A 17,465-nucleotide genomic window follows, 5' to 3' on the forward strand; every position below is an offset into this window, starting at 1 on the left:
TCGCAGGACTCGCTGTATTACTAGTGTTTGTTCGTTACATATTTGATAAAAGTATTGACAAAGATTTATTCATGTTCGAATATCATCAAGAAAAAACTACCTGAGAAGATATATTCAACTGTATTAATAATTATATTGCAAAACAGGAAATCGGTTGGGAGAAGTATTGATATTTGTACAGATGGTGCTCAAGCAATAGTAGGAAAGAGGAAGGGAGTTGTAACACGTATCCTGCAAGTAGCTACAAGAGCCACCAAAAGGCATTGTGTTTTGCATAGACAAGCACTAGTAACAAAAATAATTCGTACATATTTAAAAACTATTTTGGATGAAGCCGAAAAAATGATCAACTATGTAAAATCTCGACCACTTCAATCCAGATTATTTAAAATTTTGTGCGATGAAATGGGTAGTGCACATAACGCACTTTTATTACATATCGAAGTGAGATGGCTATCCAGAGGAAAAGCATTATTGAGGCTTTTTGAACTTCGTGGTGCGTTAATGGTCTTCTTGATGTCATATAATTTAGGACAAAATTTTATTGAATTATTAAGAAATTCTTTGTGGTTGATGAGTCTTGTGTATCTGGCAGATATTTTTACAAAGTGCAATGAAATTAACTTATCATTACAAGGAAAGAATATTACAATTTTTAATACAAGAGATAAAATTGCATCTTTTGATAGGAAGTTGCAATTCTGGATTTCTACAGTTGAACAGAATAAATTAGATTGTTTTCCCACCTTGCATGAATTTTTGACTGAAATAAATTCTAAAGTAAATGAAGAAGCATCTAATGTAATTTTAGAACACTTGCATGACTTGCAATCAACCCTTTTGCAATATTTTCCAAAATCCAGTGAGGCCAATTCCTGGGTTCTGAATCCATTTACAGTGACAGCTAAGCCAGCAGGCTTCAGCGCAAGTGACTATGAAAATCTAATTGATTTAATTAGTGACTCTGATTTAAAACAAAAATACAAGGAACTGCCAATAAATGATTTCTGGCGTGTCAAAACTAGCTATTTTTGTTTTACTTCCTTTTACAACGACATATTTATGCAGGCAGGATTTTCATATTATGCTGCAACCAAATCAAAGTCCAGGAACAGATTCGACGCTACACCAAATATGAGAATTCAACTTTCTAATATTGTACCTGATATCAAAAGAATCTAATTCAAAGACCGAAAAACATCAGAGTCATTAAGAACTTAATTTGCAATATACTTTTACTATTTTTCTGTGTTTTGTTTTTACTAATTAACATTTGACAATAAATGATTGTTTATTCTTAACGCTTAGATTTACTCATTTATTTTATTTATATTTACCTAACCTACAAAACCAGCACACAGGAGAAAAAGTCTGCATTCACTAAATTTTTGGTGATCAGAATGGGATATTTTAATGAAAATCAGCACAAATTAATTTAATGTTGGTTTAATTGATGTTTAATTAATTAATAATTAAAAATTAATTAGCAATTATTAATTAACAATAAAATAAGCTAAATTACCAATTAATTATTAATTAATACATTACAAACTAATCAAGGTGTTCCGTGAACATTTCAGGATTTGTGAAGTGTTCCATCGTAGAAAAAGTTTGAGAAACCCTGTTCTAAAGCCTCAAAAAATTCCTCCACTTCTACCTTAGTAGAACCTTCTGTGGGACCATAGGCACAAATAAGTCTCATTGTCCAGTTCCCCATTCTCATATTTGCCCACATTACTCTACTTGAGACTGACTGCCATTCAAGAAGATTAGCCTCGTATTTTGTGTTGAATACTATGGCTATTCCTTCTTTTCCTTGATTGTCATTGCCTGAATATAACATTTTGTATTTATTGCTCAGAAAGATCTCACCAGTTTTTGTCTTTTTTGTTTCAGTCACCCCTATTATGTCGATCTGGTACTTATCTAATTCCTCAGCTAGCTCCATTTCTTTGCCATTCAGGCTTTTTATGTTGGTAGTACCGATCTTTAACTCTGGTGATGTCGGGTTGGGGTTTGTTTTCAGATTTGTCCCAGTAGCTGACTTTTCGCCGTTCGCCCTGGTTCCCTGGCGAAAACAACAGGGGCCTTGTTTAACCTGGCAATGCCCTAGCCGGCATGAAATTTTGTCATGTCGTACCATCATTTTTTTTTTTTTTTTTTTTTTTTTTTTTTTTTTTTTTTTTTTTTTTTTGGTTTAACCAATAAGAATACAATTTGGTCGGCTAAATCCCAAATTGCCAGTCCATCCTCGTTCGTTCAGTATCTAAGTAGATACCCAACAGGGTGCACCATGAGAAGGTGAGGATTGGACATTAGGTCAGAACCCCTGGTTGGTTCTCCGCACCCCTCCGATGCGTTCATTGCCAATCACGCGATATCGCGTGATACACGTTCTCACCGCTCGGCCGATCACACATTATCGCGTGGACATCACTATCAAGTAAAAAAAATTTGCCCACCACACGAAATTCCAATTTTCAGCTTGGCAATGAACGTGTTAAAGGCTATGTGGAGGTCTCCTCTCAGTTATACAGCTTTGACCCTTAAGCACCCCCTCCCTGTAGTACTCAAGTGATATAAACCTCAAGATCTTCCATATTAATGACTTAAACACTGATCTCCTCAACATCCTCAAATGTGGTGAAGATAACTTCGTAAAGCTCAATAACATAAAAACTCAGGCTTGCTTGCCTTATTACCTGCAAGAAATATCCTATCTCCTTCCTTATTACTTTTGATAATGTTCCAATTTCCACAGAAGAGGACAATCTGCGTAATAAACCTTTTCCTCATAAACTCCCTTTAGTCACTTTGCCATAGTCACTCTGTTTCTGCACTGTGCCTTTTGTATGCCTTCATGGTCACTGTCCCTTTGAAATGCCCATTATCTTCTAACCATGTATTAACTAGAGCAGCTACTGGCCAGCACCCATATACTGTCCAACTTCAAACATAACAAATTTCTCAACATCTTTGTTCATTCCATCAACCTTTATTCTTTGGAATAATCTCCCCCATGCTGTTTTTCCCAATTAGTACAAACCTCTAACTCTTTAAGAAACATCAGTAGGTTACTTCTTTCTCTTTAATCACTTACCCACACATGGCACTAGTCTTATAGGTCCTATGATGTTTCATGTGTGGAGTCATAAAAAAAGTTGTCCAGTTGTACTTAGTTTTTTTTTAAAATGTTGTTGGTATGTGAAGCTGTGACCAAGTGTGACACCAAGGTAGCAAGGGTTATTTCATGGACTAGAATCCTATTATAGAAGTTTATTTTTAGTTTTCTTGGGCCTCTTGGTTATTTAGGTGGAAAGCTGAAACTGGCGAACTTTTTTGAGAGTAGTCAATTCTAAGTGAAGAAATGGGTTTTTTTCTGCCAAATAAGCAAACTGTGGAACTTAAATTTCCTGATATAGCACACAAAATGTCCCACTGATAACTGTTTCCTGCTTTGTAGATATGTTAAAAAAATGAATAAAAAACAATACAGGTATATTATTCTCATAAGAAGTGCTTGCCTAATAGAAGAGTTTGGAAAGTGTGATGTATAATATTAATGATAAAGAAGTATACTACATTGACTTTAATATATTTCTTAGCTCAATTTGTTGAATTCCATTTAATGTCTTTAAATTGATAGAAAACTGTTAACTGTTCTGTTTTGGTTTACAGATTATCAGTTGTATATCATGCTGTTGTAATTGACTATTAATTATTGAGATAAAGAATTTTTTAGTGACACAACCTAACATTTTTCCTTATATCTTCCAGTAAAGTTTGTGAATCCCATCAGTGGATGGTTATAAACATATATCACGCATTGGTATTAGTTCAGTAGATGAGCTAAGGGCTATATAATTCAGAAAATCTGGAGATCATACACAAAACATTTTTAAGCCATTTCATGCCTTTAATAAGCAGGATGATGATTTCACCGTCTTACTTATCTACATCTAAAAAGACATTCACATAACATCCATGTCCACAGTAGGATTTTAACCCATAACCTATTGGGTAGAAAGCAGATATGTTAACCACTTGGCCAACTTGATGTGTTGTGGTGCTGGAAGGATGATTATTATTATTATTTGACACCTCCAGGGAGTTCAAAGACTCATCGAGGGAGGGCACCTGCTGTACAACTCTGTCTCCACCACTCAATCCATTAACTACGCCAATGCCATCTACCGCTGACCACCACCACTAGTATTTCCACAGACAATTACAAACATCCATGCCTATGGTGGGATTCGAACCCGCAGCCTTTTGGCTAGAGAGCGGATACGCTAACCACTCGGCCAGCCAGACTGGCCTAATGGAATAATGGTTCAGGTTTTTTTGGGACTTTCATATTTTAGCGGTGGTAAATACTAGAATGCAGTTTTATTGTGATTGTGACTTGTTTTGGCTGGATGGATAGTCTTGCTTTGCATCCTGTGTGGGTATGAATCACACTTTGACATGGATGTTTAGTTGTGGATGATTTTCATTGCACGGTGTTAAAAATACCCTTTTGCTTTTCAGAAGCCTGAAGTGACTTGTTTTAAATCAGGGCCTTGTTTAATTTCTATAGCAGAGTTCCTAGATAAGGTTGTAGCATGTTAAAAGTACTGAACTTTAAAAATGATGTTGCAAGGTTAAACAACTGCTTTTCAGGAATGTCTCTTGTTGAATAGGAAATCTGTGTACTGAAATTTGTGAAAGACGACTAATTCTCTTTATTTCAACTTTCTTTTAACTCAGTTTTAGGAAATCTTCAATTTTATTTTCTGTATGTAGAAATATTATCTAAATAAGTATAATTTTTGATTCAGTAGTAGTATAAACATAAATTGTCATGTGTTACATGTTAATTTAGGAGTCAACTCACAAAAAAGAGCTTCACATCCAAGATTAGATGTATCATTTTCATTTAGGAGGTTGAATCTTAATCTAAGGATAGTATCAGAAGAGTAATTATCTTAAGTTTTGGAAAGTAATTAAGAACTCTTAATTACTTTCAGTGATATGAAGTTTATAAATTAAGGAAAAAATATCCTTTCAGCTAAAAGTTGAAATTGAAAACAACGTAGAATCCATCATGAAGCGCACAGCCCTTGTAGCTAACACATCCAATATGCCTGTTGCAGCAAGAGAAGCTTCCATTTATACAGGTATTTTAACATTTCACACTATGGTTATTTTTTAAGGTTTTTTTTTTTATTATTTTTGTTTATTTAATGATAATTTAAGATAATGAAAACATTTATACATTATTGTTGAATACTATGTTCAGCGAAATCTAAAAGATTTATGCAGATGAGTATTTTCAGAGAATTTCAGTGAAGTGTTCTTTAAACGTTTTTAAATCATTATTTTATTGGATTATGAGAGATACAGTACACATCACTGATCACCTTGTTTTAGAGATGGTTATTTTGAGTTATTAATACCTGACATACTGAAAAGAAAAATGTATAAAAGTTTTCAAAAGAATCAAAGTCAAATAGCTTTCAGAAGTGAATGGGCTTAAATATATAAGCGTTATCTGCTAAATCCTGTAATGTCTTTTATTTTTCAAAGAGAGTAGATAAAGCTACTTTAATCCTGACTAATATTTGAAGACTAGTTGGCAGCCAGTCTCTATCTTTCAAGTGTTTGCTTATAGCAAGCCCAAACATTACTGAAGGTTAGAGATAGTTGTTGGAAGTTTTTCCACTTGGTTATACTATAAATTAAGGATACCGAGAAATTATATACTTGGTTTAATCCTTTATCCAATTGTAAGCAAACAAAGTTTGCGCCTGAAGTATTTTCAGGACTGGGGCAACTCATATATAGAAGCTAATAACTTCATATCACTTGCCTTAGTATCCCATAATGCAAAGCACATATCCTTATAGGTATGTATAATGCTGTGCATTATGTGAAGGGTCACTACCCAGAGCGGTTTTGACCTTTATTGAGGTCTCATCAGTGGGAGCCAGACCCAGAGGTGATACTAAAGTTGAAGTAATGCAGAAGTCATATTTCCAACATTACTGAAGAGTATGTGTTTGGCAAAGGGGGAGGGGGGGGATGAGCGCTTGCAAACAAGAACCAGACTTTAGAGTCTCAGTAGCAAAATATGAAGAATACATTAATTCAGCAAGTGAGACTAGAAAAAGAATAATTATATTGAAAGTTCCTGGCAGGTAAAGAATATAGAGAAAAATATAAGCAAGCTAAGTTATATATAAAGCTAGATGAACAAAAGTCTTAATGACTTTAGTAAGAATATGGCAAAATGTTCTGGAGGTTGTTGAAAAAGCTTAGAAATGGAGCGGGGAAGTGTGTTGCAGAAGTGAACAGGATAAAGATGGAATAAAACAATCAATACCTTTCATAGCACGGTTAATGTGTGTGAAAAGAGTTCTGTGTTGTGCAAACCTCACTGTTTAAAATAACATTATTATAATGTGTTACTGCAAGCTCGTCATTAATGATAAGCCTGAGCATGTGTGCTAATTAATGTACAGGATTAAAATAAAATGAAAAAATAAGTTTTTTTTGTTGTTGTTGTTGATAATTGAACATGAGTTTTTATTTGGAACAATTGTGTTTATTATGAAAATGTTTATATGAGATAAACTGTGACATAACTGTGATGGAAAACATTCAAGAGAAATGCTTTAAGGAACACATCAATACCTGATGTGCAAAAAAGCCATCACAAATTAGGAAATATGGAATAGATGATAGTCAACTAACAGTGCCTAAATATGAAGGAATCTTACCACCTAAAGATGTAGATGAATTTTATTGCCTGGTATGAGACTTTGGCTTCACTTATTAGAGGCCTGATATCGAGCAATAGTTTCATGCTCTCTACATTAGGGTTTCTGGACTATGTAAAAAATAATCTAAAAAAAATAAAGTGTCCAAAAACTAAGGATGAACTACATTTTTACCTGTATATGAAAAAATTTTCATGGTACAGCCAAATGTGGACATAAATTTATTGCCAGCATACTATGTATTATAAATTTCATACAAATTAAATTGCAATACATTTTTGGCATAAGTGACAAATTTCCTAAGGACAAAGTTAAGGAATTAATGTACAGTGCTTGCAGAAAACTATATGCAGAAACAGTTCAGTATGGAATATGTCCACCTTGAATTGCGATGTAGCTCTCACAACATCATACCATGCTTAGCACCAAGTGATTCAGAACCAATTTAGTTCTGAATGTTATGTTAGAGTTTTAAACTTGTCTCACTATTAGTCATATTATAATAATCTCCATGGAGTCATAAGACTCATTGTGGGTGACCCATTATTCACAAAATACCTATCATACCTCTCCTTAAACTCATTCACTGACGAAGCACTCACAACTACATCTATCAGACCATTCCCCACCTTTCAAGCAAAAAATCTGCACTTGTTGGTTGCTCCTGTATACTACTGTATCTAGGGCATACCTGGACTGGATAACTGCTGATCCTCCTCCACAGAATGAGCGTGAACTGATGGAGTTGCTGCAGCAGACATGGGTTAAGTTATGCATGGAGAATGTTAGACACTTTGTGGAATCTGTTCCCAGGCATCTGAGAGCCATGATTTCAAAGAGAGGTGGACTAATGTGTTATTAGGTGGGTATTCCTACTGCAAAGCTAACTCTGTGTGTGTCAGTTTTTCTAATTTAAATTGAAAGTTAGCAGGTATGTGTTTTTTAACAACTTTCCCATAGTCTTTAATTGCTAAATATCTTATATCAAAACTTTTATAGTTGTATTATTGCACATTGTTTTACCAATCGTTTATTTCATTAGGTATTACCTTAGCCGAATATTTTCGTGATATGGGATATAATGTTTCTATGATGGCTGATTCAACTTCCAGATGGGCAGAAGCTTTAAGAGAGATCTCAGGACGTTTAGCAGAAATGCCAGCTGGTAAGCATTACTATAATGTCTCGAATTCATTAATTTTTCTTTGTAAACAAGGAACATTTTATAATGTAATTTCTTAAAGGAAGATGGTTTATGATGGTACAGGAAGATGGTTTAATGTTAAATCTGGTATGAGACAAGGATGTACATTATCCCCGCTGTTATTCATTATCTATATGGATCACATTATGAAGGAAAGTGGTATTAAACATGATATCAAAATTGGAGATGTTAATGTCAGCTCTTTGCTTTATGCGGATGATATTATACTTCTAAATAAATCTGCTACAAGTCTGCAAGATTCTCTGGCTAAATTGAATAGCTGTTGTAATAGATATGGTATGAAGGTCAGCAATAAAAAGACAAAGACAATGAAAATACGCAGAATCATTGAAAATGTCAACTGTGTTGTGAATGGAGAACCTGTGGAACAAGTAAAACATTTCAGCTATTTAGGCACGATTTTTACTGAAGATGGTAAATTAAATATAGAAATAGACAACAGAATCAACAAAGCTGGTATGGTGGGAAGTCAATTGAATAAATTCATATGGAATAAGAGAGAAATTAGTCGGAACACTAAATTAGCTGTATACAAGACAGTATTCAAACTAGTTTTAACTTATGAATCTGAGAGCTGGGTCAGAAGTAAAACACTTGACCAAAGACTAGAGACCACAGATATGAGAGTCCTGAGAAAGATTATAGGCATGAACAGATGGCATCAAAGGCAATATCATATTAAAAACGAGGATATTAGGAAAGAACTTGACATTGTCAGCATCCAGGAATGCGTTAGCAGAGCTAATCTCAGGTGGTATGGTCACTTAAACAGAATGGGCGAGGAAAGATTAGCAAAACAAGTGTTCTCTGCCAGGTTGGCAGCAAAACGACCCAGAGGAAGACCAAGATATATTTGGATTGATACAGTACAAAGTGCTTTAGACGATAGAAATATAAGATCTGATAATCTTGGAGTCTTGACAAGTAACAGACTGATTTGGAGGAAAATTGTAGATAGAAAATTAATGATGTAATTTTTTTCATGTAGTACTATCATATCCTGTACACCCCTTGAGGGTACATGGCAGGAATATGATGATGACGATTTCTTAAAGAATCCCACGCTTCTGTCTGAAAACTTTAACCTATGTTTTAATACTCAAATTCAGGCTGTCTGTAGTACCTAAAGTTTAACTTCAGAATAGATCTTGCATTAATTAATTGGTTAAATGCAATAGCAAATGAATCTAGAGATCATTCAAATTTCCTCAGCTTTTCTTTTTACATGGGCAGTGTTCTCTTTCAAATAAAACACAAACAATGAAAGATATAAAGAAAAAATGAGGAAAAAAGTTGCAACATTACTATTTTCAGGTCAGACAGGTAATGTAACTATGGTATTAGAATATGACAAACTGTGAAAATGTCTGCCATGTTAGAATATCAAAATACATAAGTGGATTGATTTTGGACAGACATGGGAAATACACCAGGACTTACACAAAATAATTGGTGAACTGGACAAAAGAGCAGAAGTGAAAGCTTTGATTTTGCACCCTGTTGGTGTGTTTTCAAGCCAAATTTGATTACCTATAAGAATAGTGTGCTTAATTTTGTAATTTTCAGAGGTTTACTTTTTTTGTTTTATATGATGTGCATCATGGTACCAATGTGCAAAACAACGGTAAGTGATTTTAATGTGTGTGTGATTTTGTTTACTGCAGCATGTACGAAATGTAGGCAATTTGTATAGAACGGGAGATTTATGGAAGGAGAACAAAACTGGAGAATATGGGTAATCGTGTTTCCTGAACAAATGTTGAGAAGTGCAAAGAGAGTAAGAATGACAGTGGTGAGTTGAAGGATGAAATGCATGATAATGTGATTGGCAAGGTTGGTGTTACAAGCAGTATGAGTGGCTGTGTGAATGATGTCGTGGAAAATATAGAGAATTGAGCACACATGGAGTTCTCCACAGAACAAAATGTAAGATTGAGTGGTTGGACAAATGTCTGGTAGATGGTATGACACAAAGCAAAGGAGGGGGGGATGCAAGGGGAGAGTATGAGAATATGAAATATAAAAAGCATGAAAATAAGGATCAATTTTGTATGGCGATTTTTGATAAGAGGAGTACTTCAAGCGAGTTGGATGAAATCATGTTTTCCTAGTGCTAAGATTTAAGGATGTTAGTGATGCTGTAACGATGCAGAGAGCGAAGGTTAAATGGATGTTTATTTTGGCTGGTAGATATGATTTAGTAAGTGACAAGTGTGGTATGCAAGAACACATGAAAGAGTTGCCAGTGCATGATGAGAAATGAAAAGTTGTGAGTCTGTAGCCATGGTATGATAGAGGTGAGCAGAAACAGAGATATGATATATAGCACTCCAGGTTCTTAACTTTAGTGGGCAAAGCAACATATGTTGTTGCTTTATCCATTCAAGGTAGGTTTGGGGATGAAAGGGGTATTGCAGTTTATGTACACTAATGCCAGAAATATTCAGGTTAGCTCAACTTGGCCAAAAGTTATAGGCATTAGTGAGACTTGATTAACTGAAGATGATATAATCATATGAAGAGAATGCAAGGGATATGGTGTCTTCAGAGAGGACAGAAGGAAAAGAAAGGTGGGGGATTTCTAATGATTGCAGAGGAACTGAAGCCAAAAAAGAGTAGAAGTACATTAGGGGACTGAGAATCAAAGGGCAGTTCATTTGAGGCTATCTAGGTTACCAAGACGAAATATATAATTAGCTGCTTCTATAATCCAGAATGTATGAGGAAGAATATAGATGATTAGCATCATGAGTTCAGGTCAAGTAATTATTTAGGATTTCAACTTTAGAAATAAATAGGAAGATGACTGGTCACAGGGAGGGGAGGAAATGGAATTTACAGCTGCTGAGAGATAATTTCCTAAAGCTGCATATAATGTAGGGAACACAAGGTTGAGAGTACTGGATCTGATCATAGCATCAGAGAACTTAACAGTAACCAATCTAGCTATACCACCTTTGCTTGAGGAAAGTTATCATGTAGTCTTGACCTGGGAGATTTGCCAGACATGCAGAATTTTCTGTTAGGAAGGGATATATGTGGAATTATGCAGCAGGTGATTATGACAACCTGAGGAGACAGCTTTTAGCAATGCCATAGTGTAAGAATTTGGTGGGACAAGAGATGGTGGTAGTGCATGGGAGGTGGCTGAGAGTGTTTGAAGAAAGGATTATCAGAATGTATATCCAGAGTCAGATGGATGAATAGCTTCATTAAGCAAGAATTGCACACAAAGAAACGGTTGAGGAGAGAATTGAAAAAAAAGGTGATTAGCATCTCCATTGGCAGTAAAAGGCTCAGACAAGAAGGGTGACTGATATGGTAAGGAAAGCCAAAGCTCATTATGAGGCAGAGCTAACTGATAAAGCCAAAAGAAATCCTAAAAGGAGGAGTGTTGATAGTGGGGAAGTAACAGAAGCAAACCATATATTTGAATTATTGAGTGAGCATGCAGGTGGTGTACACCCTAGATAGTACATCCCTGGGTGGCGACATTGCAATTACAATGCCTGATGTGACATTGGCTGATGGGAATATAGAGATTAAAGAAATTGAGGTGCTTAAAATATTGTAGAACCTCAATGTGAATACAGCCATTTGATTAGATGACATATTGGCCTGCGTATTAAGAGAATGTTAAGGGAATTATTAGCTTCTCTGACCAAGCTGTTTAATTTAAGCTTCAGTACTGGAAAGGCCAATGCAGTGAAAAGAGAACCAAATATCCTACTGCATAAAAGAGGCTCCAAGAGAGAAGTAGCAAATAATAAGCCAATCAGCATCTCAAGATGTGGTTTCGGTATTGTGGAACTTGATGAAAGACAGAATTTGGACGGTTCATAGCAATATAATACTCTTTAAGGAACAACATAGTTTTGTTGAATGGTAAGTCTTGCCTTAGTAATTTGCATGCTTATTATAAAGTGACAATGGATTTGGATAAGGGAAATGGCTATTCAGTAATATTGCTAGACTTAGCAAATTCATTTGCCAGGATTCCAGATACAACTTTGTTACATAAATTGGAGAAGATGAGGATGGATATGAATCTGGTTATTTGGATTAAAGGGTGGCTAATGGACAGATATCAAAGAGTGATTTATGGAGGAGTTGAGTCCATGAGAAGGCAAGTGTGACTCTTGGGGTGTACTACAAGACTCAGTAATTAGTCCTTTGTTGTTTTGATTTGTATATCAGTGATATATAGGTAATGAACTGACAGTAAATATTCAGTTGTTTGCTGATGATGCTAAATTGGAAAGGGCAATGATAAATGAAGGTGATGTAGAAATTTTGCAGCAAGACTTACATAGACTATCAGTGTGGGCAAAGTCAAATGGCTGTTAATTTAATGTGTCCAAGTGTCAGGTGATGCAGTTTGGAAAAAAATAACAAGCTGTATACTATATTGACTGGACTGAACTGCTTGAAACTGATAAGTCCATGGATGATGATTAGAAACAGGGAGTTTAAGTTTAGAGGACATTGTGAAAATAGCTAAAACTGTTCATGAGAGCACATGTTGTTGAAGAACACACAGAAGAAGAGATAGAGAGGTTATTGTTCCTTTATGTAAGGCTTTGATACAGCTACATGTGGACTACTGTGTGCAGATCTGGATACCCAGAGTCCATGGTAATGAAGTGGTAGAGAGGATCCAGAGCCAAGTGACAAAGATAGTAGTTCTATGTTATTATTTGTGTGTGTGTGTCCAATAGACCATCTATCTATTCTCACAGGAAGCATTCCATGGATCTACTATCTTTGTCATATGAGTTATATAAGTCATATAAGTTATTAAAGAAGTTTTATAGGATTAATACTGAAGACTTTTTTTTTCCAAGACTTCTGACCTGATGGGCAATCCTCACCTTCTTGTGGTGCACCCTGTTAGGTATCTACCTGGATACTGAATGAACAAGGATGTGTTGGTAATTTAGGATTTAGCTGATCAAATTGTATTCTTATTGTCTTAAACCACAACTCAAAATGATTGAACAAGATGGAATTTTGCCAGCTAGAACATTGCCTGGTTAAATAAGGTGCTCATTGTTTTCATCAGGAAACCAGGGTAAACAGCATAGAATCAGCTATTGGAATAAACCTTAACTCACCGTCAGAAGAGATTAGGAGTAGCACCATCAACATAAGAAGCATCAATGGAAATGGAACTAGCAGAAGAATTGGATAAGCATTGAATTAACATAACAGGTGTTACCCAAAGGGGTGCTTAAGGGTCAAAGCTGTATAACTGAAAGGAGACCTCCACGAATGCGGAGAACCGACCAGGGCTTCTGACCTAATGTCCAATCCTCACCTTCTCGTGGTGCACCCTGTTGGGTATCTACTTGGATACTGAACGAACGAGGATGGGCTGGCAATTTGGGATTTAGCCGACCAGATTGTATTCTTATTGGTTAAACCAAAAAAAAAATAATGGTACGACATGACAAAATTTCATGCCGGCTAGGGCATTGCCAGGTTAAAGAAGGCCCCCGTTGTTTTCACCAGGAAACCAGGGCGAACAGCGAAAAGTCAGCTACTGGAACAAATCTGAAAACAAACCCCAACTCAACATCACCAGAGTTAAAGATCGGTACTATCAACATAAGAAGCCTGAATGGCAAAGTAATGGAACTAGCTGAGGAATTAGATAAGTACCAGATCGACATAATAGAGGTGACTGAAACAAAAAAGACAAAAACTGGCGAGATCTTTCTGAGCAATAAATACAAAATATTATATTCAGATAATGACAATCAAGGAAAAGAAGGAGTAGCCATAGTATTCAACACAAAATACAAGGCTAATCTTCTTGAATGGCAGTCAGTCTCAAGTAGAGTAATGTGGGCAAATATGAGAATGGGGAACTGGACAATGAGACTTATTTGTGCCTATGGTCCCACATAAGGTTCTACTAAGGTAGAAGTGGAGGAATTCTTTGAGGCTTTAGAAAAAGCAACTGACACAATGAAAAAGGAAAAGTTGGTCCTTATTGGGGATCTAAATAGCAGAGTAAGAAATGATTGTGAGATATAAAAAAATATTTCGGGAAAATTTGGAGAAAAGAGCAAAGCTAATAATAATGGCAAATATCTGTTGGATTTCTGCTCAGGACATGGACTGGTAATTACTAACACCATGTTCCAACATAAAAATGTGCACAAATTAACATGGAGAGAAGAGGCAAGGAATAAGAAAAGTCTCATTGACTATGTTATTGTTGATAGTGATGTTTTCTCCCTGGGGCAGGACACCAGAGTGTACAAAGGATTTGAAATTGGAAGTGATCACTATTTAGTCCTGAGCAGGGTAAAATTGAATTTCATATTGAAAAGAATAACATGTAAGAAAGTTTTAAAGCGAATAAAAGTTGAGCAGCTCTCAGATGTGAACTGTAGACTAAAATACACAAAGATTATTGGAAAAAAAATGAAAGAGTTTGAGAACAGGAATCAAACCTTGGAGATTCAGTGGCAAACTCTGAAGAAAACATTGATTGATTCTGCCAGAGAGGCATGTGGTGGGGTTGTCTGCAAGGATAAAAAAATCAGAACTCCCTGGTGGACACAAGAAGTTAAAGAGGCAGTGAAGGAAAAGAAGAAAGCATATCAAAAGTTCCTGTCAATTAAGTCAGCTTGTGCTCTTAGAGAAGATAGAGACAAATGCAAGAATGCTGAACACTGTGTAAAACTAGCTAAACAAAAGTCATGGGAGGACTTGGGCAAGAATATAGAAAATAAATATCAAGAAGGTGGCAAAATATTCTAGAGATTGTTGAAGAAGCTTAGGAATGGAGGAAAGAGTACTGTAAAAGGAGTTAGAGATGATAAAAGTGACATGAAAATGGGAGAAAAAGATATCCTTGAAGTATGGATTAATTACTTTGAAAAACTGCTAAATGAAACAAGCAGTGATGACAGCACAGTGTTAAAAAAACACTGACCAGGCATGCAGTCAGGAATACATATCCATAGAAAAAAGCCATTAAAGGCTTGAAATGTGGAAAGGCAGCAGGAGCAGATGATATTCGACAAGAAATGCTGAAGTGTGGTGGTATAAAAGTCTTACAGTGGATGCACTGCATAGTTCAGAAAGCCTGGAGAAAGGGATGAATTCCCGATGATTGGAGTAGAGCTCTCATAGTACCCATATATAAAAAGGGAAATAAAATTGAATGTGAGAATTACAGACGTATTTCCCTACTGAGCATTACTGGCAAGATCTATGTAAGTATACTTGAGAAACGGTTGAGAAGAATTGTGGAAGAAAAGCTTGGAGAAGAACAAGCTGGATTCAGTCCAAATAGAGGCTGTCAGGATCAGATCTTCACTTTACGACAAATAGTCAACAAAGCATGGGAATATAACAGAGATCTGTATTTAAGTTTTGTCGATTTGGAAAAGGCATATGACAAGGTGCCAAGAGAGAAGCTATTCAATACGCTACAGTTATATGGTGTCGATCGGGCATTATATCAAGCAATACTTAGTCTTTATTTGAGTTGTAAGTCAGCAGTTAGAACTGAATGTAGTACAGGAAGATGGTTTAATGTGAAATCTGGTGTGAGATAAGGATGTATATTACCCCCCCCCTGTTATTCATTATCTATATGGATCACATTATGAAGGAAAGTGGTATTAAACATAATATCAAAATTGGAGATGTTAATGTCAGCTCTTTGCTTTATGTGGATGATGTTATACTTCTAAATAAATCCGCTACAAGTCTGCAAGATTCTCTGACTAAATTGAATAGCTGTTGTAATAGATATGGTATGAAGGTCAGTAATAAAAAGACAAAGACAATGAAAATAGGCAGAATCATTGAAAGTGTCAACTGTGGTTGTGAATGGAGAACCTGTGGAACAAGTGAAACATTTCAGCTACTTAGGCACGATTTTTACTGAAGATGGTAAATTAAATATAGAAATAGACAACAGAATCAGCAAAGCTGGTATGGTAGGAAGTCAATTGAATAAATTCATATGGAATAAGAGAGAAATTAGTCGGAACACTAAAGCTGTATACAAGACAGCGTTCAAACCAGTTTTAACTTATGGATCTGAGAGCTAGGTCAGAAGTAAAACACTTGACCAAAGACTAGAGACCGCAGATATGAGAATCCTGAGAAAGATTATAGGCATAAACAGATGGCATCAATGGCAATATCATATTAAAAACGAGGATATTAGGAAAGAACTTGATATTGTCAACATCCAGGAATGCGTTAACAGAGCTAATCTCAGGTGGTATGGTCACTTAAACAGAATGGGTGAAGAAAGATTAGCAAAACAAGTGTTCTCTGCCAGGTTGGCAGCCAAACGACCCAGAAAAAGACCAAGATATAGGTGGATTGATACAGTACAAAGTGCTTTAGACGATAGAAATATAAGATCTGATAATGTTGGAGTCTTGACAAGTAACAGACTGATTTGGAGGAAAATTGTAGATAGAAAATTAATGATGTAATTTTTTTCATGTAGTACTATCATATCCCGTACACCCCTTGAGGGTACATGGGAAGAATTTGATGATGATGGTGTTACCAAAACAAAGAACAGGCAAAATCTCTCTAAGAAACAAATGCTAGATGTTATATTCATTGACTTATTTCTGCTTATTGTCCCACAGAAGGCGCTACTAATGAAGAAGTGATGGAGGCTATTAAATATTCTGGAGGCAATTTTTTAAGGCATTACAGAAGACAGCTGACATAAAGGAAAAGTTAGTCCTTGTTGGAGATATAAACAACAGAGTAGGAAATGATTACCAGACATATCAGAATGTTTTGAGAAAATTTGGAGAAAAGATCAAAGTTAATAATAATGGTAAGTACCTGCTATATTTCTGCTCAGGACATGCACTAGTTATTACTAACATCATGTTCCAACATATGGACATATTCATGTGGAAAAGCGATGCATGGAATAAGAAAAGTCTCATTGACTATGTTATTGTTGACAGTGACATTTCTTACTGGATCAGGACACAAGAGTATACAGAGGATTTGAAATAAGAAATGATCACCATTTAGTGTTGCGTAGGATACAGTTGAACTTCATAATGAAAAGAAGAGTTTGTGAGAAAGTTTTGAAATGAATCAAAGTTGAACAGCTATCATATGTGAACTGTAGACTCCAAATACTCAAACTTTATTCAAGAGAAACTGAAAGAGTTTGAAAACAAGAACCGAACTTTCATGATACAGTGGCAGACCCTAAAGAAAACTTTGGTTCAGCCAGAGAGGCATGTGGTGAGGTAATCTGTAAAGATAGAATAATCAGAATCCGTGATGAGCTTAGGAAGTTAACACGTTCATTGCCGATATCGCGTGATGCGAGTTCTCACTGAACGGCCGATTTAATCTACTGTCCAATTTGAAGGAACATCAAAAGTTAGAGGCACTTCATCCATATTCGCAATTTGATTAAGCTCAAAGTTAAATTTCCTTCTCACTGATATGACAAATCTATGGAA

The 17,465-nt window shown here is 35.7% G+C and overlaps 1 protein-coding gene across 2 annotated transcripts in view; it reads left to right on the forward strand.

The window, feature by feature from the left end:
- LOC150094024 (V-type proton ATPase catalytic subunit A) overlaps window positions 1–17,465 on the forward strand; it is a 218,379-nt gene that overhangs the window by 93,980 nt on the left and 106,934 nt on the right. For both annotated transcript variants that reach the window (XM_090413195.1, XM_090413197.1), the window contains exons 8-9: window positions 5,051–5,159; window positions 7,804–7,926. In XM_090413195.1, coding sequence (XP_090269321.1) covers window positions 5,051–5,159; window positions 7,804–7,926 — 232 coding nt within the window. The remainder of the gene's footprint in view (window positions 1–5,050; window positions 5,160–7,803; window positions 7,927–17,465) is intronic.

The sequence above is a fragment of the Typopeltis vanoorti genome, chromosome 23, assembly GCF_054136105.1.
Source record: "Typopeltis vanoorti isolate ZY-2024b chromosome 23, IOZ_Tvanoo_1.0, whole genome shotgun sequence".
Lineage (NCBI taxonomy): Eukaryota > Metazoa > Arthropoda > Arachnida > Uropygi > Thelyphonidae > Typopeltis > Typopeltis vanoorti.